General features: G+C 41.4%; 3 protein-coding genes and 1 non-coding gene across 5 annotated transcripts; 2 read left to right on the forward strand and 2 right to left on the reverse strand.

The window, feature by feature from the left end:
* LOC127785004 (uncharacterized) lies at nucleotides 1-828 on the reverse strand. The gene has a single exon (XM_052312433.1). The coding sequence runs from the start codon at nucleotides 757-759 to the stop codon at nucleotides 283-285; it is 477 nt and encodes a 158-aa protein (XP_052168393.1). The 5' UTR covers nucleotides 760-828; the 3' UTR covers nucleotides 1-282.
* A 3006-nt stretch (nucleotides 829-3834) lies between these two features.
* LOC127784999 (uncharacterized) lies at nucleotides 3835-12285 on the forward strand. 2 transcript variants are annotated; one of them, XR_008019633.1, is made up of 8 exons: nucleotides 3835-4021; nucleotides 4688-4830; nucleotides 4948-5041; nucleotides 5174-5295; nucleotides 5715-6953; nucleotides 10328-10434; nucleotides 10873-10904; nucleotides 10983-11098. XR_008019633.1 is itself a non-coding variant. In XM_052312429.1 (8 exons), the coding sequence occupies exons 2-8, from the start codon at nucleotides 4696-4698 to the stop codon at nucleotides 11949-11951; spliced, it is 1779 nt and encodes a 592-aa protein (XP_052168389.1). In that variant the 5' UTR covers nucleotides 3835-4021; nucleotides 4688-4695; the 3' UTR covers nucleotides 11952-12285. The 2 variants fall into 2 exon arrangements, 1 of the variants encoding a protein (XP_052168389.1); XM_052312429.1 differs by lacking the exon at nucleotides 10328-10434 and adding an exon at nucleotides 11949-12285 and having other exon boundaries at nucleotides 10983-11136.
* A 673-nt stretch (nucleotides 12286-12958) lies between these two features.
* TRNAT-UGU (transfer RNA threonine (anticodon UGU)) lies at nucleotides 12959-13030 on the reverse strand. The gene has a single exon. It is a non-coding gene; the product is annotated as a tRNA-Thr (tRNA).
* A 1288-nt stretch (nucleotides 13031-14318) lies between these two features.
* On the forward strand, nucleotides 14319-18373 carry LOC127785267 (uncharacterized). Its single transcript, XM_052312702.1, has 4 exons — nucleotides 14319-14693; nucleotides 15369-15913; nucleotides 16176-17087; nucleotides 17661-18373. The coding sequence occupies exons 1-4, from the start codon at nucleotides 14508-14510 to the stop codon at nucleotides 17920-17922; spliced, it is 1905 nt and encodes a 634-aa protein (XP_052168662.1). The 5' UTR covers nucleotides 14319-14507; the 3' UTR covers nucleotides 17923-18373.
* Nucleotides 18374-18746: the final 373 nt, after the last annotated feature.

The following is an 18746-nucleotide window of genomic DNA, read 5'->3' on the forward strand; positions in this document are numbered from 1 at the left end:
AATCTTAACTCTGGCTCCAACACCATTCATCAAATGTGCAAACCAAACCATTGAACTGAACCGAGGCAATTTCAAGGGATTCCACATTACATCATCCACATGTTACCACATTCAAAGTAAACAAAAGTTTAAACATCAGCACTAAAGTTTTGCCCATCAAATCATTATTCTTTCATCGAATCCATAACATAAAAAAAGCGTTGGCGCGGCACGAACGCACCCACCGAGGGAGACGGTGGGGGAAAGGAAGTCTCACATCACCATCGCAGCGGCGGCTCGCAATTACGGGATGTCCCATGGCTTGGGCTCCGGAACGGCGACGACCATCCCCTGGAGCTCCGGTGTGAGCACGACCTGGCACCCGAGCCGCGCGTGCTTGTTGAGCTCCCGGTTCCGGGACGCGCGGGTGAGGACGTAGCGCTCCTCGTAGGAAGGAGGGGGGAGCTTGTCGAGCCACTCCTGCGCGATGTGGACCTCGCACTCGGCGGAGCAGGCGTCGATCTCCTCGAGGCGGTGGGACTCCGGCTCGATGAGGCCCGCGTTGGCGAGCGCGCGGAGGACGGTCTGGCCGGACAGGCCGACCACCTCGCGGCGCGCGCCGTCCGGGTCGATGGCGAGGAGGCGCACGATGCGGTCGGCGACCTTGGCGGAGGCAGCGGCCGGGGCGGGGGCGGCCGGCGAGAGCGCGCAGAAGGCCCGCGAGAGGGAGGGGGCGAGGTGGAGGGGGATGCAGCGCAGGGCGCGCGCCGCGATCGCCATGGCTAGGGTTCGAGGTGGGAGATCTGAGGAGGAGAGGGGGAATGGAGAGAGAGAGAGAGAGAGATGGTGGAGGGTGAAGGGGGAAGTGCACCTCTGTCGCTGATGAGTGGGCCCTACCTGATTGCGTACGAAACTTATGCAGGGCCCACTGTCTGTGACTGTGTGTCCAGTTGAGTTCTATCGGACGGAGAGAGTAGTTAAGTGACAACGTGAGTAAATAATAGTCCCTCTGTTTTACAATGTAAGTCACTCTATCATTTCTCACATTCATATGATAACTAGATTCATTAGCATCAATATGAATGTGGGAAATGATAGAATAACTTACACTGTGAAACGGAGGGAGTATGGTTTTGGATGTTAAATCTTAGAGAATTTTTGTATAAGTAACATTTTGATAAGTTAAGATTGTACAGATTGTATTGGTTTGGTAAATATTACTGTAACTAGAGTAGTCGCTCTCTAGTGTATATATGCTTGTGAGGCCGTGACATGATCCGGTGGCTACCAATGCTTCACTTCAGTGTTGGCTAGCCTTGGGCTGAGAAGCTGCCACGGTAGTCTTGGATGGTTGGACCATTTTTCTATTATGCTCCCTTCTATGTGAGATGTGGGGTGTCACGCTATCGTGATTTTTGGAACCACGTCACTACTATACTTACCCATCATAGGCACCACCATTCCCATTCACGATTAGCACGCCTGTAATTCATCTATCAGTGGGCATACTATCTTTATATGTTCTATCAAGATATTCCCTATTTACGAGACACGCTAGATATTCGTTTGTTCTCCATATTCCTTTGTTGTCACGTGTAAGACCTTCCAATGTTCACAAACATGTGCAAAAGATGGACATGCTCCACTCAATTCAGTTCACGTATTCTATCAAATCACAAAATAGCATGCACAAAACTGTAAAGACATGCATGACTGTGCAAAACGGAGGCACGCTCCTCATGGCAGTGTGGAGGTACTGCAGAGAAGTATTGCCTCTCTTTCCCTTGTCATAAATGTCGTCTCTCTCATCTAGAAGGTCTTGATCGATGATGCCCCCTACCTTTTCAGTTCTCAATATAAGGTTTGATACAACTTGATTTCTCTTCTCGTTCCTGTAATCCCCTTGTTCTAGACTTCTAGTTAGTGTGAAATGAGATTGTCGAGCTCTTGGAACCTAATGGTGAACATGAACAATGGTGACGAATCCCTGAGGCTAGACTTAGGACCTTAGCTTCATAAGTGTTCCTAAAGCTAGGTAAATATTGATTACGAGGTTGGAGTTTGGCTAATAATAGCCTCCCTCCCCATATATAGTCACGAGAAAGAGTTGTATGGTGTGGTTAGGGAGGACGGTTTGATGACAGATGGCTTGGTTCCACAACGTAACAAACCAAAATACTAGCAAGTTAGGCTCAATGTTTGGATTTGGTTATTTTATGGTAGTTTGGTCAATAAACCAAACATGCTACTTCATGTAAATGTGAGAAACAAATACAAAGTACAACTTGATTAAGTGGTCTAAAAAATTGCTTCCTATGGCAACTTGACAACGATAGGAATAAGAGGGGTAATTTTAGATCAATGAGACACAAACTCTTATAAATATACACTATAAGTTGTTTCATAGAAAAATACATGTTCGAAATTTTAGGGGATTCACACTAGTTTGGGATAGTAATTTATGATCTTATGTTTTGTTGATTGGAAACTGAAAAGAAATTAAGAGAAACACAATCCCTAGAGCCTAGAGGCCACATTCCATGAACTCCCATCTAACAAACACCAACACAATCATCATAACCTCCCATTCACAACAAATTCCTCTACTAAAGTGTAACGGGCGCTTCTTCTATCACCAATAAACCAATAAGCAAAAGTGACAAAGTCTAATGAAAAGAATAAATATAAGGGAAGGGAAGTTGAAGATAGATAATGTTATGTTTGATACCCTGAGTTTCCATCCTTGCCTCTTTCGTTTTGTGTGCGCATGTCTTCCAAACGACTAAGGCTGTGTTCGCTAGTTCCGGTTGGAAACCCATGTCCCACGCACGAAAAACGGAGCGCTCCATTAGCGCATGATTATTTAAGTATTAGTATTTTTTTTCAAAAATGGATTAATTTGATTTTTTAAAGTAACTTTCGTATAGATTTTTTTTTTGCAAAAAACGCACAGTTTAGCAATTTGAAAAACGTGCGCGCGGAAAACGAGAGAGGAGAGTTGGGAACCTGGGGAAAGAACTCAGCCTAAATGATTTTTTTTTTTGCAAAATTTATCTATAGGAAAGTTGCTTTATAAAATCATATTAATCTATTTTTAAAAATTATTCAACTAATACTTAATTAATCATATGCTAATATATGCTTCTTTTCGCGTGCCGGAGTGAGGGGTTCCCAACCCCTCCTTCCGAACACATCACAAGTCAATGTTTCTAACTTCAACTTCATCGTTTTTCGTGCACACTTTGTAATTTGCTAAACGGTGTTTGTGTTTTTTTAAATTCTATAATTTTTTTTAAAAATCATATTTTTTTAAAAAAAATAGCTAATACTTAATTAAGACTACACTAATGCATGATTCGTTTTGCTCGCCAAAGAGGAGGAGAGGTTCCCATTTCCCAACCGTCCTCCCGAAAACTCCCTTTGAGATTGCAACCAGCCAAATGACGAAAATTTGACACGCAAATTTTGACAGGTAGCGAGCCAAAAATTCAAATTCGAACTTACGTCATCATCATCCATCCACAGACCTATCGCCAGAAGTCCACGCGCTGATCCCCCCACCCCCGTCCCGACCCGAGCTGTCCGGTGCGGCGGGGCCCACACGCCACGCCACGCGGGCCCACCCGCCAGCGAGCGGAGAACCGAAAGCGACGGGGCGGATGGCTAGCCCCTACCTGACACGTGACACTGTCAGGTGGGTCCATCCCCCCCACCCCCCGCGGTCCCGGCAAAATCAGCAGCGTGGGTAGCGTTGCGCGCGTGACCTGGCAGGTGAGGTGAAGGTGAGGTGGCCTCCCGCCGCGCGGTGACGGTGCAGAGTAGACAAAAGCCCCAAGCCCCCAAGGCGGCAAAGCAAAAATCCTCTAGAAGGAAATCATCAGCTTTGCCCCCGGGCGCCGCCGCGCGTGCTGTGTCTCATTCCCCCCCAAATCCGCCGCCTCCCCGAAATCACGCGAGGCGCCGGCGAATCCACCTCCGCCGCCCGCCGCCCGCCGCCCGCCGCCGACCTCTCCTTCTCCTGCTTCCGCTTCCGCCAACGCTGGTAAGCAAAGCTCGCGCGCTCCTCTCTCTCTCTCTCTCTCCGTGCTCGCTCGTTTTTCGATTTCGGCGCCGCCACGCGCGGCGAGGTCGGGGCGTCCGCGTCGCGCGCGTGTTTGTTCGCTGGGGCGGTCGGCGTGAGCTGGCTGGTGGCGTTTCGGTATGTTTCGAGTGGTTTCTCCTGTTGGTTGCGGCGTTCCGGCGGCGGGGGGTAGGGTAGGGTAGGGTAGGAGTAGGAGTAGGATTGATCTGCTAATCGCCGCCGCCGCCGGGGGTTCGCCGTCTGGGTTAGATCTGGTTTCCCTCGGTTTTCGTTCGGATCCGTTGGGGGAATTTCGAAATCGTGGATTCCCTCCATGTTCGACGAGGGGGTGGCATATGGGCCCTGGCTTGTTTGTGCGCTAGCGGACGCGATGAGCAGATACCGGTGGACAAATGGCGGATGCCATTTTCGTTCGCATGTGTACTAGCGAGTAGTAGTAGTGACTAGTGCTTTCCCTTTATTTTAGTTTGAGTTATGCGGTGAGCTCAGCTTCCTCTGATTGTCATGTTTCGATAGGCCTGCCTCGCTTCGTTTATGATATATACATATATATGGCGTGTTCACTTCCTTCTTGTCTATGGCTGACGAGGGACTAATGTTGTTGTTGTCTTTGATGTGCTTCCACAGTCAATCTGATGGGGTTGGAGGAAAGCCAAAAGCATCTCCTTGGCCTTAATTACCATGAGCTCCAATCTTTGTGCAAACAGTATAATCTTCCTGCAAACAAGAGTCACTCTCAGCTAGCAAGCTCGCTTGCCTTGTTTCTTGAGGTAAGCTATATTGTCTGTTTTAAGTTTGGTATCTGCATCTAATTTGGTCGGAAGAATGTATCATTACATTTCTCTTCAGAGGATAAATTAATAATCTGTACCATCTTTGTTTCTCAGAAGGGAAGAATAAATCCATCGCCTGAAAAGAAAGCAGCAGCATCCCTTGTTGCCTTGCCCTCCTTGTTATCAAATGCTAAAGAAGTATCCACCCGTATGTATAGGAACTTTCTGATATTGGCATAGTTTCTAAGATTACCAATTTTTACTCAATGGTTTATGGCTCTCACAGAGACGTGACATGAATATATGGTGTGTGTATCTAATGAAACCGAAACAACTGCAGGTTGCCAAGGTAGCCATAAAAGAGGTCCGCAAAGTGAAAGAGATGATGGTGATAGACCTCTTCTGCATGTAAAACATCACAAAGGACCTCAAACACCAACGGATGAAACATTGAAAAAAAATGTAAGAATCTGTGATTTTTTTCCCTAGTATTTCTCTAATTCCAGGCTGCTGGATATAAGCTCTTTAGTTTTTAATAATATAAGGAATTCCTTCAGTATAGACCAGCTGGCGATGGTATTCTTAATTTGTATAAATTGCCACCTTCATGACATGTTGTATTTCACCTGATCAAATGGTGCCACTCAAAATCCTCTCTTTTACGCTCTCCATGACAAATATACTACTGTAGTCGGGTTGCTTGGTTAGAAATCCTACAGGGGTCAGTTTTCCATTCTAGTATTTATATAAAAAAATTACTCTAGTTTATTTTCCTCTGGCATTCACGGCAGCATTCCTCATATGCATGGAGCCCTTGGTGCTTTTAGGTCTGTATATAATGCAAATGCATTTCCTAATTCTATTGATGTATCTTGAAGCAGGACTCTGGAACCAGAGTGAGTTCTACACCAGTTTCAATCAACAATGGAAAAGTAGACTGCTTTAGCCACTCACCTCCTGGTCAAGTGATTGCTTCTAATGTACATTCACAAAGTGCTGATGGTATTGGAAAGAACTTGGGAACTCAAGAGCATCCAATTCATCTTGATTCAACTGCTAAGGTAGATGATGAAATTTCTCCGGAAACAAGCTACCAGGCACCTAATGTTGTTGAAACAGTTACAGATATTGGTAGCGGCTCATCTCATAAGATCTCAGAAAATGCAAAGTCTTCGTTTGAATTTTTTGTCATGTCAGATGAGGGACTTGATCTTGTTGTTGATCTGAATTCCACTCCATCAATGTTACTTGATAGCTTGAAGAAGGAAGTGTTCATCCCCTCAAGTACCTGTCGTTCTGAACCTGGAAATTTCTCTCATTTTATCAGCAGCCTGACGACAAAAGATGACAGCAACAACTCCATTTCTTCATCTGGGAATATTACTGTGGACATACAAAATAAGGGAGATGACAGCATTGCTCCTTGCACCAATTCATCACTAGGCTCAACCGGTGGTGACAATTCTCACTCAGAGCCCTATCTGCCTGATGCAACTGCTGTAAACTCTATGTCATTTGCATCCACATTACCTGGTACTTCACTAGAAATTTCTGGATCACAGGAGGGAGTTCCAGTCGTATCTTCTTCATGCTTAACCTCTATGACTGCTAATGCTTTGAATAATGAAGTGCTTCCTCAAGAATCTGTTGTGCTCTCAAAGTGTCCGGAAAGAAACCATGCTCCCCTTGCTTATGATTCCACACATCCAACTGGTAACAAAGACGCAGTCAATCCTGTCAAAATCGGTTGCACTCAAAATGTTGTTGCTGATACTGATAGAGCTGGAGCATTCTCCTCAGGGGGTGTGGTTAGAAGTGCCTCCAATGAAAACTTCTGCCCAACTTCTGAAGAAAAACATGAAACGTTAAATGTTCCTGGAGTGCAGCTTACCCCCAACGGTAATACCCATGAAGTTATATTGGAAAATGAACCAGTGGAAGCAGTGCCAGTGGATGAAGATAGAGGTTGTCATGACAGGCTGTCAATGTCTTGTCAACTAGCCAGACAAACAGTAACTAAACTGCCAGTTACAGATGCCCAGTCAGAAGCTAGTTCTGCAGATCATTGTATTGCCGGAAGCTTCAAACCCACAAGCCCAACGCCATCACCTGCTGCTTCGGTAATTTCGCGCGCTTCATACTAGTTAAAAATTAGATTTGTGCTCTTATACTGATCATGCAAGCACTTGTGATGTATTGATGGTTCTAAAATTTTACAAATGTGTCTCTTTACTAGTCATGCTGTTGCTTTTATGGTCTTCTGAGAAGCTACCTATGCTATGATTTTATTCAGCCTCAGTGATACTAGTAGAAAATGATTTCTTCTGGAGATAAAATTAGCATCTGAATAGGTGAAGTAGATTAGGTATGCAGCAGCAGATGATGCAATAAATACTGCTATTGTATCCCATTTACTCTGGATGTTTCTTCTCAGCGTTCTACCTAGCAATGTATGAATTGTCTTTAAGTAGTTTTTGTTGTTCAAAGTTCAAACTTGAAACTTCGTGCCAACAAGGTCATGCATGTAATTCCCTCGCTGCTGCTGCTGCTTCAGTTCTTGATCCATCCCTATGTCTCCTTCAGATCCTTGCTACTGACATCCAGCAAGTGGTTGCGACGACCAACTTTACAGAATTTTTATGAAATCACTTTTTACCTTTTAATGTTGAATGTTAACATTTGAGCTGCGAATTTGGTTGTACTTGACATTCATGGTTGTACTTAGTATGTATTTATAGTTCGAACTCAGTCCCATAGCAGTTATAAGCTGTTTGATGGTACCGCCTTAATTTGGTTGGAATTAAATGGCGGCTTTTAAATTGGAGCCTTGCAGACCTGGACTTGCTAAGCAACCTCACGGCTCAAGGACCTCTCTTGAAGAATATGGTACAACAAATGTTGGTTCAAAAGAAAAAAAAAGAACTCAACTGGCTGGGAAAAGACCGCCCCACGGCTTTTCATTAAGAAGAAGCCTCAACCAAACTGGCCGAGAAAGGCCACGAATCCTGGCCCCCCACATGTGGACTCGCCCCCTATGGATCATTCCTTAACCCATTCTTTGAGGCCTTTGCTTCCTACACGAGGGCCCGTCCTTCATAGGTTGATTCTTAACACGTGTTTCTATGAGGTGCCAACGAGTGATGTTTTTTAACCAGGCTTGAAATTCACTCTTGTGGGGAGTCGAACCTAGGACCTATAGGTGCTACTTGAGCACGGTAACCGCTAGGCTATAGGCCCGCAAAGAAAAAGTTAAGAAAACCATAACTAATGACCTCTTAATGCATGGCCTCTTTGATCCTTTCTTGTTTTGGCATGGACTCGTTTCTTTGTTTATATGTTCTATTTTCCTTATATGGCACAAATGATACTGTATCCAAAGCAAACACACCTTTGAAATCTTGTGTCCTGTAGTTGAGATAAATCATCGAAGGTCCATACATAACACATTTGGCCGCATCATTTTTCTAGTAGCCCGCATTCATGTTCTAGTTGAAAGGCTATATCAATTTTTCTAGTATGCACACTGATACTTGAAACTTGAAGATGGTTCTCTCAATTCGTTACACCGTAGTATAGGTAAATCATGGAGCGTTATACAATATGCTCAACAATTATCTTGTCAAATTTGCTATCAACTCATCATAGTGGCGTGGATGCAAAACCACCATTGCTTACACTTATTACAGTTGTGGGCCTTCTGGTCCAATTCGTTCATGGTATATTCATCTTGCGGACAACTAACATGGAACAAGTTGGCATGGTTTGCTCATCGACCCACTTAGAGCTCGAAAATGCATAATGTATTTTCTTCCACATCGTGTGTAATATTCTTGATAATTCTAGTTAGGACCATCATGTTTGAGCAGAAACGAATCTTTACATATTGCACATTGGAAAGAACACAACCATAACTTCAACATGTATGTTATGTTTGCTTGAATGATTGAATTACTTATTTTAAATAAGACCAAGAGGCTGATAATTAATTACATCATGAACTTTTTATAGGTGCCTGATTATAAGGCCGCGTCGATCAACTTTTACTACACTGCTGGATTGTTGTACTGTGCTTGTTTTTAATTTGCTGTGGAAATTAAAGCATATAATTGTTATTGTTTGTTTTACTAATCAAATTAAGGTTATAAAAAGTATGTTATTCAATGGCCATGTCTCTCCCAAATGCCAAAATGTCTATAACCTGTTGCATTAAACAAGACGATCCGCTGCACTTACGGATGGAGCCTAGTTTGTTTCACTGGCAAATATATATATTGTCCCTACCGAGGCATCATGATTCCATATTTGTATTTCTTCAAAATGGTAGGATTAATAGTTTTTGCTGATATTAAGGAGGAATGGTCTGAACTCAAAAATATATTCATCAGTCAGAGGCATATTTTACTTTTGATAATCATTTTATTTACTGAGATGTATGAGAATTGCAAAACCTATTGCACCCAAATGCAGGATACTCAGTTTTTATGCTGTCACCGTTTTGTTTTTCCTTTATCCATTTTTACTGTTGTTTTTTGGTCTGTTAGTACCTCTTGTAATGCAACTTGTTCAACATTTGTGTAGTGTTTTTGGGTTAGCATAAGTAGATAGACATTTGCTTTTAATTTCCTTGTGCTCGTAATTTTGCTGTGTACTAGTAATGTACATTGCTTGGAATTGGGTGTCGTTTCCTCATTTCTCAGCTTAGCGGGGTAATGATTGCCTGTTTGTGTGTACATGGTGGATTTGAATATATCCCTTTTTAATTTTAGTATTTTTAAGGCCAGTTTCTACACGTGGCACTATTTTGTGGAATCTAATTAGTTCGAATATCTAATTGTTTCAATATTTTTTCGTTATCCTAAGCACCTTGATCAACCATGATATGGGGTGCATCCTTTTGATTCATCATACTGTAGGCAAGTTGTTCCATCTGAACCTTCACGCCCCCCCCCCCCCCCCCCCTGATAGGCATTGGTAGTGCGCAGGGTCATCGCATGGAGAGCTAGAGAGTTGTTTCGAATTCTGTAGATAGTCTTCTGATCTTCTCTATCACGCTGTGCATATAGGCATCTAGCTGTGATGGTGCGAAGGAATTTTCTTTTGCTTCCTTACCAATATCTAGTTCCAAAAAGTGAAAACTTCGAAAATGGGTGTAGTTGGACGGTTGTCCTATCTTACAAGAAACAAAATCCCTTTTTTTAATTATGGAAGATTGAGTTAGCATTGAATCCTGAAGAGTTTAAAATATTGACATTGTAATCATAAAATGTCTATATGGCCAAGCAAACACTTTTTTGAAGTTTTGTGTCCTTGTGGTTAAGCTAAATCATCTAAGGTTCACATGTGATACATTATTTGCATCACTTTCCTAGTTATAGTTTGACGTCAGCTTCTTTTGTAGTCATCCATGCAAGGTCTTTTTCAACTAGTCTAGTGTGAGCTCTCACTGTACTAGTAAGTGCATGGCTGACTTGTTTTACTGGTCTTTACTTTGTAGTAAAGGGGAAGAAAGAAGGAAAGCTGGTAAATATATTATTCTGGTCTAACTGTGGTCAAGTCTACATGTCCAAATCTTAGATCTGCAGCTGCAAACCTGCATATTTGGTAATTGATATTCGGATAACTTCCTAGGTTGGCATTTTCGGTATTCACTACCAGTGCCTACTTTGGCTTGGAAAAAGTCCAGCAATTTATCGTTTTCATTTAAAAATCCAAAACATATTAAGTGACTTTTATAAAATCTAGTGTTTTGTTCTTTTGACAGAGAATCCAATGTTTTCCTTCACTTTATATAGTGAATTGCTCACTACATTTTCCCTGTACTGTTTTGTATATGAATTTCTTCTACTAATGATGCTTTTCTTCAAACTTTCTTTATTTGGTAGTTAATAACAGAACATTCCATTTATGTGACTCCCATACTATTGTTCTGAGTATGATGAAAACATCCATACTTTTTTTTTTCCTATTCTGATAACATGCTGATCTTTTGTTTTTTGTTTTTCCCAGATCAAATTATTGACCTTTAACTTTCTTGTGCAGGGCAATGCTTTTAGCTCCAAGCATGATGCAGAGTATGTTTTTTTCTAAACATTGTATTTATCTTCTTTTTTGTGGTAAATTCTACATTCTTACATATTTCATTTTGGCAGGTCAGCACAGAGTTCTGATGAGCTTGAGGAGTTAGAGAGCAAGACACCATCAAGTTTTGAACCTCCCAGAAACATACTACTTAGCTTAAGAAGTGCTTCTGCTAAACAGACCAAACCAACATTACCTAGAAGGTCAGCAAGGCTTGTTCCAAAGGTTAGTAGACATTGCCGTTGATTTTAATTCAGTGTCATAGTGTGACACTAATCAAACTTGTGACTTCAGTATTACTAGATTATAAGAAAAACAGCTAGCCAAACATCAAGACTTCAAAATTCAGTTGCAAGAAATTATATTAAGAACATTTTGTAGAGAGCCTTGCATGTCTTAGGTGGTTACTAGTAGTTGGGCCTCACATTTTAATAAAATATTTTTGAGTGTTAATGACATGCTAAAAATGAATATTACGGAGACATGATTGTAATCATGTAGTCCATGTAATTGCATTTAAGGTGGCAAAACGAAAGGCAATCAATATGCTTTAAATTCTTAATCTGTATGGTAAATTGGACTTATCTTTTCGTTATTAAACACTTAAATGGATCTTCTAAGAAATACTCTTTTCATGAGCAAATAGAACCAGCTATTCTGCCCACCTGGCTAGCTAGCTTTGCTGTCACATGTTGGATGGAAATTTCCAGTCTTGACATTTGGGGGGCTTGATTTTTCTCTACCTCACACAGCTATTTGAGACTGTTGGGTTGGAACACAGCTGTTTATGCCAAAATTTAAGTCCAACCTGGGTTCAGTTGCCTGGCTTATAGCAGGCTAATACCAGAAATGATATACATATACTAGCATGGACTAGATTGGAAGGTGTTAGGTCTGTTTTTCCCCTGGTTGAACTACTGGTCTGGTCCAAATCAAAACTATGATTTTGATTGATGTTAGTTACATAAATTTTCTCATTTGTAAATCAGACTGTATTATCTGTAATTTACTAATATATTTACATTGTTGACATGCAGTAATCGCTTTAAATGCAAGGAGAGATACATGGCAAAGAATCAATAGCTTAACTGCCATCTTAGTCAGGTTCTAAGAGGAGGCTGAAGGATAGAAATACCATTGTTAGCAAGCTAGTTTCCAAACTTGTCTTGTTCTGGTTCGTTGATTCTTTATTGGTAGCAGCTGAGTAGCTTAGTTCTATACACCAGTACACAGTCACCGAGCACCAAACGTTTTCTTCTTTTTCTTCTTCTGTTGTAGTACATCTGTTATACCTGGATGCAATGCTGAGCCCTTTACACCGTGTACAAACAATTCATAGTTTTCGGATAGCTCTGAACCTGCTGACTTATTTATCCTATACTTCTGAATACTGTCATATGCTTTCATGTCGTTTCTGTTGTTTGTTTTTACCTCAATCAGCGAGTGCTGTGCTTCAGCATGGCATCTGAAGATATTGTAATGCGGGCAGCAGGGCAATTGATGCCGTCTTCCTAAAAGATCTGGTTGGCTAGTTCTGAAATGTCAGCTCAGCTGTGATAAAATGCTCTTTATGCAGGAGTCTACTTCTAATGTTTATCCCAGATTGTGTGCCATCTGTGTTATGCAGGCAGTCTGGTTGGTGGAACCTGCAATCAAATGATTCTTTCCCTCGAGGTTTTTGCCAGTTTCTCGTGCGGTCGTGCCTCGTAAGCTTGGTGAAAGCCTTCTGTAAATTTGGATCTGATCGTTTGTTTGAGCTAGTTGGTTGGCTTCTTAAACCGTCTTTTCCCCTCTGTTCTTATGCTACGATAATTTGGTTTTAATAGATGGCCAAATTTCAGCTAAAAGTGTTTTTTTAAAAAAATATTATTTGCTACAACATTTTGGTCTTAATAATGGCCAGCATTCAGCATAAGATAATTTGGTTTTAATAGATGGCCAAATTTCAGCTAAAAGTGTTTTTTTTAAAAAAATTATTTGCTACAACATTTTGGTCTTAATAATGGCCAGCATTCAGCATAAAATGTGTGAGGTCCCCCAAAAAATTTGCCCCCACGCAGGATCGAACTACGGACCTTCAGTTTACAAGACTGACGCTCTACCACTGAGCTATAGGGGCCTATATATGCTTCGTGTGAAAATATTACAAATGTTCATCATTCCAAACTTACACGACCTTTTTTTTGAAGACTATTCACACAACATGGTGTTACTCCCATGTCTGTTTTTTTCTTCTAAGAACTACTCCTATATCTGTTCCCTTCCAAATTTACTATAAACTCGTGAGATCACAAACAAACAGACAATCCCAATCCCGAAGCTTTGGGTTCCTTTTTTTTTTTTTTGAAAAATCAAATCCAACAATGCTCCTAATTAGAAAACCAAAAATTGGAGTAGCTACCGGAGATCTCACCCTCCACGAGTATAGCACGACGCAGAGTGAAAAGCAATCATTTCTATTGGTAGTTTTATAGGATGTCCACATGTTTATTTTAAGAACTTAAAATTTACCCCCCCGTTTCATAATGTAAGACTTTCAAACATTACCCACATTCATTAACATATATATAAGAATTTGAGCAATACTATTACATTATGAAATGGAGGGAGTAAGAACTTAAAATTTACTCCTTCTGTTTCATAATGTAAGACTTTTTAGTATTGTCCACATTCATTAACATATACTCCCTCCGTTTCGAAATGTTTGACACCGTTGACTTTTTTAAACATGTTTGACCGTTTGTCTTATTCAAAAAATTTAAGTAATTATTAATTATTTTCCTATCATTTAATTCATTATTAAATATATTTTTATGTAGGAATATAATTTTACATATTTCACAAAAGTTTTTGAATAAGACGAATGGTTAAACATGTGCTAAAAAATCAACGGTGTCAAACATTTTGAAACGGAGGGAGTATAAAAATATAAGTAATGCTAGAAAATCCTACATTATGAAATGGAGGGGGTAGGATACAAGAAAGGTACTGCCTACATAAAAATATATTTAATAATGAATCAAATGATAGGAAAATAATTAATAATTACTTAAATTTTTTGAATAAGACGAACGGTCAAACATGTTTAAAAATGTCAACGGTGTCAAACATTTCGAAATGGAGGGAGTATATAAAAATATAAGTAATGCTAGAAAATTCTATATTATGAAATGGAGGGGTAGGATACAAGAAAGGTACTTGTACTACTACATCCTAATTACTTTACTGTTTATATACTCCCAAGAAGAAAATTAGGGGATCCAATTTTTGGGTGGCTCTGAATTCTGATGATGCTGTAAAACATCTTCGCGAAATTTCCGAACGCATCCTCTCCTTTTACGTAAAATCACATTTCAACCCCTCCCGAGTCCCGAATCCGGGAAAGGCAAAAAAATTCTCCTCCTCATCGAGTCATCGTCCTCGTCTCCGACTCCAACTCTCCATCTCAAAATCGTCTCACTCGGTCACGCCTCGCAGCCCGCATCCCATCCCATCGCATCGCGTCGCACCGCACCGCACCGCACCGCACCGCAACCTGCCCAAACCCTAACCCTCGCGCCATCTCGTCCTCGCCGGCGTGCTCCGCCGCCGCCGCCATGTCCGCCAGGCTGCTCCGGCGAGTGCTCCAGGAGCGGGAGACCGCCCCGCAGGACCCTGCCGCCGCCGCCGCCGCCGCCGCAGAGGTCGAGAGGGAGGAGGAGGAGGAGGCCTCCCCTCCCCGTGTCGCCGCCAGGAACCCCTTCGATCTCCTCGACGAAGAGGAGGAGGAAGAGGAGGAGAAGGTTCGTGTTCGTGCCTCCTCCCGTGTCTTCTCGTAAGGGTTCTAGTTTGGTTTTGGATCGCCTCTCGAATATAATCGCTGTCGCGCGAGCATATTGCCTCCGTGTACCATGTCAGTGATGAAAATCGTTGAATTTAAGTAGATACGGTTTATGCTGTGGAAGAGAAGGCGAGAAGCGATTTTTCATTGCTTCTATGTCGTTTTGATGATATTTTGTATAATCAGTTTTGATGATATCTAGATTGTAGAATCATTAGCGATTTAGCGGTGGATCGTTGTTGCCCTGTGGTGAATACTTTCTCAATCTCATTTAAGCTACCAGCTGAACCTTCTTAAGGATGGACCAGGTTTTACAGCATAGAATCTGTGGTTTGTTTTGTTGGTCAAGAATTAGTTGCGGCCTTGTGTGCTCGCCTTGTGAGGGGTTATTAAAGTTTTATGTCTAGCAGGCGATGGCATATGCTTGCATGGAGCCATCAGCCATGATCTCATGGTAAAAGAAATAAAAGAATATGCTTCCAAAAAATAAAACTCTAGCTATGTTCTATGTTTTAGTTGTAGCCTTATTGAGTTATAACCATATAATGTGTCGGCAGTATTGCTGGCTAATTTTATGTTTCATGGCCTCGTGTGGTGATAGATGACTGTTTAATTTAATGTTCTTACTCTGCTGCAGGAAGATGAAGTGTATTCTGAGCAACCTGTGAGTTACAACGAACAGAAACATTCTGTGAACAAGAAGCCTGGCAATGCTGTTCCTGAAACAAACAAGAAATCAAAGAAAAAGAAGAAAAAGAGCAAGGCAGACAAACAAGTGTCAACAAAGTCAAGGGATGAAAAGTCACTGGATTCAATTCTGGAAGATTTATCTATTGAAAAGAAGCCCATGCAGCAAAGAGTTAATCAAAATGAAAGAGCATCTGGGAAGGAGATTGAGATAGATGAAACCACTCCTGGGACATCATCTATTCTCTCAATTGATCCCAAACATCTAAAAGCTGAAAATGAAATGAGGCGCATTTTTGGATCAAAAGTAGTGGATTCACTTGAAAATCAACGGAATGTGCCTAGCAGTTCAACATCAAGGCTACGAGGTGTTAGGCGCGTTGCCCACAATCCAAGAAAAACCCTTCTTGTTACTCCATCTAGCTACTGGCCACCATGGGATAAATCAATGTCAATGGATATTGTGGAGACAAAGAGTGGTTTCAACTATTTCAGGTGAGGCCATTTCGTATTTTTTGTGCATCATGTATCCCTGTTTATCATCTCTGCACATCACTATTTTGTTTGGTTACAGCTTACAACTATGACCATTAGTTATATTGTATATCGTGTTCACTGTACTGCTTTTCCTCACAATCTTATTTCTCATTATATTTTTTTCTAAACTTTAAGGTGATGTAAGATTTCAGAATTAACTCCCAATGGGCCTGTGCTTGTCCTTAACTTTCTCTATAATCAAACTCTTCATGTCGTGCAGGTACATATATGATCCTTCTGTCAGTCATGTGCAAGACTTGTTTGAAGTTGCCAAATCTGCAAATGATCTCAATGCTATTGCAGCTATATTAGCAAAGTACCCTTATCACCCAGAATCATTGTTAACATTTGCTGAACTTTTCAAATATTCTGGAGAACATCAATCGTCAGCAGATGCTGTTGAGAAGTGTCTATTTGCTCTGGAGTGTGCTTGGCATCCATTGTTTAGCCCACTGCACAGCAACTGCCAGCTGAAATATAGCCATGACACAAACAAGCCATTCTTTACTGCGCTTTTTAGTCACATGAAAAATTTGGATAGACGTGGCTGCCATCGGTCTGCTTTAGAGGTCTGCAAATTCCTTCTTTCATTGGATTCTGATGATCCAAAGGGTGCTCTATTCTGCATTGATTACTTTGCTCTAAGATCACAACAGTACAAATGGTTGGAACAGTTTGCAGAAGAGTACCAGTGTGATAACTCCTTGTGGTTATTCCCTAATTTCTCATTTTCCCTTGCCATTGCACGGTTCTACGTTGAGCGTGATGCAACAAATGGGGAGGCTTCTGACCATTCTGACAAGTCAACATCTGTAGATCTCATGAAGCAAGCATTGATGCTTCATCCTTTGGTGCTGCGCAAGATTGTTGACAAGGCTCCTTTGAAAGACTCCTCGTGGACCCAAATACTCAGGAATGTGTTCTTTGGATCAGCAAAGCCAGGAAGCCCTTCCCTTGAGCATATGATTAGCATATATGTTGAACGCCATTACATCATGTGGAGGTTCCCAGAACTGCAGAATTTACTCAAAGATGCTGCTCTTTTGGTGATTGAATCACTAAAACAGGATAACAGAGAGGCCCAGGACTGGGCATGTGTTAGAAAAGAAGCATTCTCTTCAGATAAGAATGAGTAAGTTGCTCCAAATTTTTTTGCGTAGTGTCAATGTTCTGTCTGCTCTTCGATTACATCTTCCCTTTTTATTTTAAGGAGAGCACTTCAATATGATTTTTGTTGCCCAGAACTGAAGGCTTATTTAGTTATGATATTGCTTTCCACTGACTACCAATACCTTTTCTTTGTTGCAATTTGAGTTGTAAATTTTATCTTGGTCTGAATGTTCACATAACAATATATGGTTTAGCCGTCTACCTTACTGACTCCATTCTTAATTTATTGGCAATGTTGGATCTGTAGTCTTAGCATGTACGATAGTGATATATAATATTACCTCTTTCCTTTTATATATGATGTTGGTTAGATAAAAAATGAACTAACCAACGTCAAACAAAAAAAACAAGAGGGAGTACAACACTACAGATATGCAGTTTATTTCACATATTGCTTTGGTGGACTTAAATATTTATACATGACACTAAGCAAAATCCACCTACGCCTGTAGTTATATCCCAATTTTTGGTATCTGTTAATCTTTGGAGTTATAACATGTTTTTGAGTTTTGAGAAGTTGTTTCTTATTTTGCAGGTACTCTCATCTTCTTGTTTCAGACTTCTCCGACACAACACCATCACTCCCCCCTGAAGAATTGCGGCCATTCATGGTTGCTCCTGGAATGGCACATGAGATGCCGCCAGCTGAACAAGAACTGGGGATTGAGGTCAGACCCCGTGCCCCCCGTGAAGTTGCAGGGCGCAATCCTGCGTTGGTTTTCCTGGAATCACTGCTCCCGTGGGTTGACTATGGTGACAATCATCATGACGAAAATGACCAAAACAATGATGACTGATTCAACCCAAAGCACCAAGTGGCATGGATGCCTAGTTAGCAGAACAAGACTTAAATTGCACCCATGTGCTTTCCTGTCTCTATGATGATTAACACAAATTGCTGTCAATCATTGTATCACCTTCACACTCTCAAGCAACAATCATCAGAAACTAGTGCTCTAGTACTTTTCATGGTTTCGGCATACATGTATAGCTGATCCACCAAAATCTAAATCGCTGAAATATTAAGTCAATTTTGGGTCTGGAAAGAGATCAATGTGTCAATTTCTGCAACCGACTCTGTTTATCCCTACCAATCCAGCATGCTGCACATTTGCAACTTTCTGTGTCATTTATGCTTCTATATGTAGAGTTACAGGACAAAAAACTCTTGTACTTCTGTGTCTGTTGCTACTTGTTCTCTAGCTCCCCAGTGAACTAGGATGTTTCCAAAGACCAAAAGAAACTGGAACGCAGTGCCGGTTTCGGAGGGAACAAGGACAATCGTACAACAACCGGGGCAGTTTGGTGGTTGTCCTGTCTGGCCTCAGCCGCCTTGTCACATTGCGCACTCGTCACTCGCGGAATTTGGGCTGTTATATAGGGCGTGAAAGCGTGCAAAAAATATTTCTGGGTGTGGAATAGCATTGTGTCAAAAGCAGAATTTGGGCGGTTATATAGGGCGTGAAAGCATGCAAAAAAATATTTCTGGGTGTGGAATAGTATTGTGTCAGAAAGAATACTATTTTTTTATGATGTACGTCAAACATCTTAAAACGGAACGGAGGGAGTAATAATTAGTACTGGCTACAAAATATTGCTGGGTGGATTTTGGGCGTGGAAT

Source organism: Oryza glaberrima, chromosome 9 (genome assembly GCF_000147395.1).
Source record: "Oryza glaberrima chromosome 9, OglaRS2, whole genome shotgun sequence".
NCBI lineage: Eukaryota > Viridiplantae > Streptophyta > Magnoliopsida > Poales > Poaceae > Oryza > Oryza glaberrima.

Coding starts and splice junctions, on each gene's coding strand:
- LOC127785004 (XM_052312433.1), bottom strand. CDS start 759: ATGGCGATCGCGGCGCGCGCCCTGCGCTGCATCCCCCTCCACCTCGCC.
- LOC127784999 (XM_052312429.1), top strand. CDS start 4,696: ATGGGGTTGGAGGAAAGCCAAAAGCATCTCCTTGGCCTTAATTACCAT. Junction 5,296..5,714: donor ATGAAACATTGAAAAAAAAT/GTAAGAATCTGT, acceptor ATCTTGAAGCAG/GACTCTGGAACCAGAGTGAG. Junction 6,954..10,872: donor CGCCATCACCTGCTGCTTCG/GTAATTTCGCGC, acceptor TTTCTTGTGCAG/GGCAATGCTTTTAGCTCCAA.
- LOC127785267 (XM_052312702.1), top strand. CDS start 14,508: ATGTCCGCCAGGCTGCTCCGGCGAGTGCTCCAGGAGCGGGAGACCGCC. Junction 14,694..15,368: donor AGGAGGAAGAGGAGGAGAAG/GTTCGTGTTCGT, acceptor ACTCTGCTGCAG/GAAGATGAAGTGTATTCTGA. Junction 15,914..16,175: donor AGTGGTTTCAACTATTTCAG/GTGAGGCCATTT, acceptor CATGTCGTGCAG/GTACATATATGATCCTTCTG.